Source organism: Triticum aestivum, chromosome 7D (assembly GCF_018294505.1).
Source record: "Triticum aestivum cultivar Chinese Spring chromosome 7D, IWGSC CS RefSeq v2.1, whole genome shotgun sequence".
Lineage (NCBI taxonomy): Eukaryota > Viridiplantae > Streptophyta > Magnoliopsida > Poales > Poaceae > Triticum > Triticum aestivum.
Window position 1 is genome coordinate 29,712,825 of NC_057814.1, and position 1,654 is coordinate 29,714,478.

Sequence of the window (1,654 nt, forward strand, 5' to 3'; positions counted from 1 at the left end):
CCCTCCCATGTAGATCTCTCTGTCTCCCCCCCGGGGGTGTGAATCTAATAAAACAAGAAAATTCAGGTGGAGGGCTTTGTCCCTCCCCCGGTGACCTTCAAAAAAAAAATTCTTGAGTGAAGGAAAGTTCTACCCTTTCTTTATGGTATGTATAAATGCTTATGATCAAGTTAGAGTAACATAATTTCAAATTTTTTACAGAGAAGATTATATGGCTTATGTACTTGTATTTATGCAGGATTGCATCGGCGCTATAGATGGTACACATATTCCATTGAAACTACCTGCTGATGAGCAAGAACCATATCGCAATAGGAAGCAAACATTGTCGCAAAATGTTATGGTAGCATGTGATTTTGATCTGAAGTTTGTGCATGTGCATGCTGGTTGGGAGGGATCGGCTTCAGATGCAAGAGTCCTACAGGATGCACTTAACCATGGTTTTCAAGTACCCCCCGGAAAATTTTACCTTGTAGATGCTGGTTATGCAAACACACCACAATTTTTGGCTCCATATCGTGGTACTAGGTACCACTTACAAGAACAAGGAAGAGCTCGCCAAAGGCCAAGAAATTACAAGGAATTATTCAACCTACGACATGCACAACTCCGAAATCATATCGAGAGGATTATTGGTATACTAAAAATGAGATTTCTGATATTGAGAGTGGCTTCACATTACTCGGTGACCAAACAAATTGACATATCAGTTGCTAGTTGTGTGCTGCACAATTTCATATGTTTGCATGATGGAGATTTTTCATGGCCTGAGAATACTACTGTGGAGATTGATCAAGAACAATTTGTTGATGTGCCAAGTGGAGACCACAACTATCATAATGATATACATGCTTTTAATTACTCTAGAGAAGCTGGGAATCAAAAACGAGATTATATAGCACAGCAAATGTGGGCACAATATGTATCACGAAGATCTCAGAATATGTAATATTTTATCCAAGTTCTGCTACCATTCATGTACTTGAAATATGAGATGCAAGTTGTAATACCATTCTTGGACTTCAGATTTGCAGTAGTACTACAAGCTAGTTTTGCTGCATGCCTAACCAAAAGTCTCTCGACATACCTACCAAAATATACTAAACCATCATGGTCAGTTCTATGACCAATTTAACTAGACAAAAGTATATGACACCCACAAACCAAAAGCTTCCCTAAAATATGACCTCTGATCATAGTGGATCACCACCAGTCCACCACAATGGCTAATTTTGATCATTTGTTTGGGCACGTGCAATCTCTCTTTTAAGCCAAGCCAACCGTAGTTCATTAGTAGAGTAGGACAAGAAAACTTCCCTGTTCTCCTTACATTTGAAGATATCTGATGCCATCAACATATCTCCTAGTTGTAGACCTTCCAAGCCTTCAATTGCTGTGATACACTTGTTGATGCTGTAGGGGTCCTCTAGCTTCTTCTCCTCAATGGCAGCAAATCGATCAATTTCTTCCTTCTTCAGTTTTAAATACTTCTCATGGAAGTCATCAGTAGCACTACGCTTCTGTTTTTTCCCACGCCTAGTGTCATGTTTCTCCGTTTGTGTGGATCTTGGAGGGGCTTGCACATGCTGAATAGGTGTAGATAGATGCGGGGGAGAATCCAAGTTGGTTTCCTCAAGTTCTTCATCTAAAGTAA

The 1,654-nt window shown here is 39.8% G+C and overlaps 1 protein-coding gene across 2 annotated transcripts in view; it reads left to right on the forward strand.

The window, feature by feature from the left end:
* The window catches only part of LOC123167851 (putative nuclease HARBI1), a 2,451-nt gene extending 1,432 nt beyond the window's left edge, over positions 1-1,019 (forward strand). For both annotated transcript variants that reach the window (XM_044585710.1, XM_044585711.1), the window contains one exon: positions 239-1,019. In XM_044585710.1, the coding sequence (XP_044441645.1) occupies positions 239-949 (711 nt within the window). In that variant the 3' untranslated portion in view covers positions 950-1,019. The remainder of the gene's footprint in view (positions 1-238) is intronic.
* The last annotated feature ends 635 nt before the right edge of the window (positions 1,020-1,654 follow it).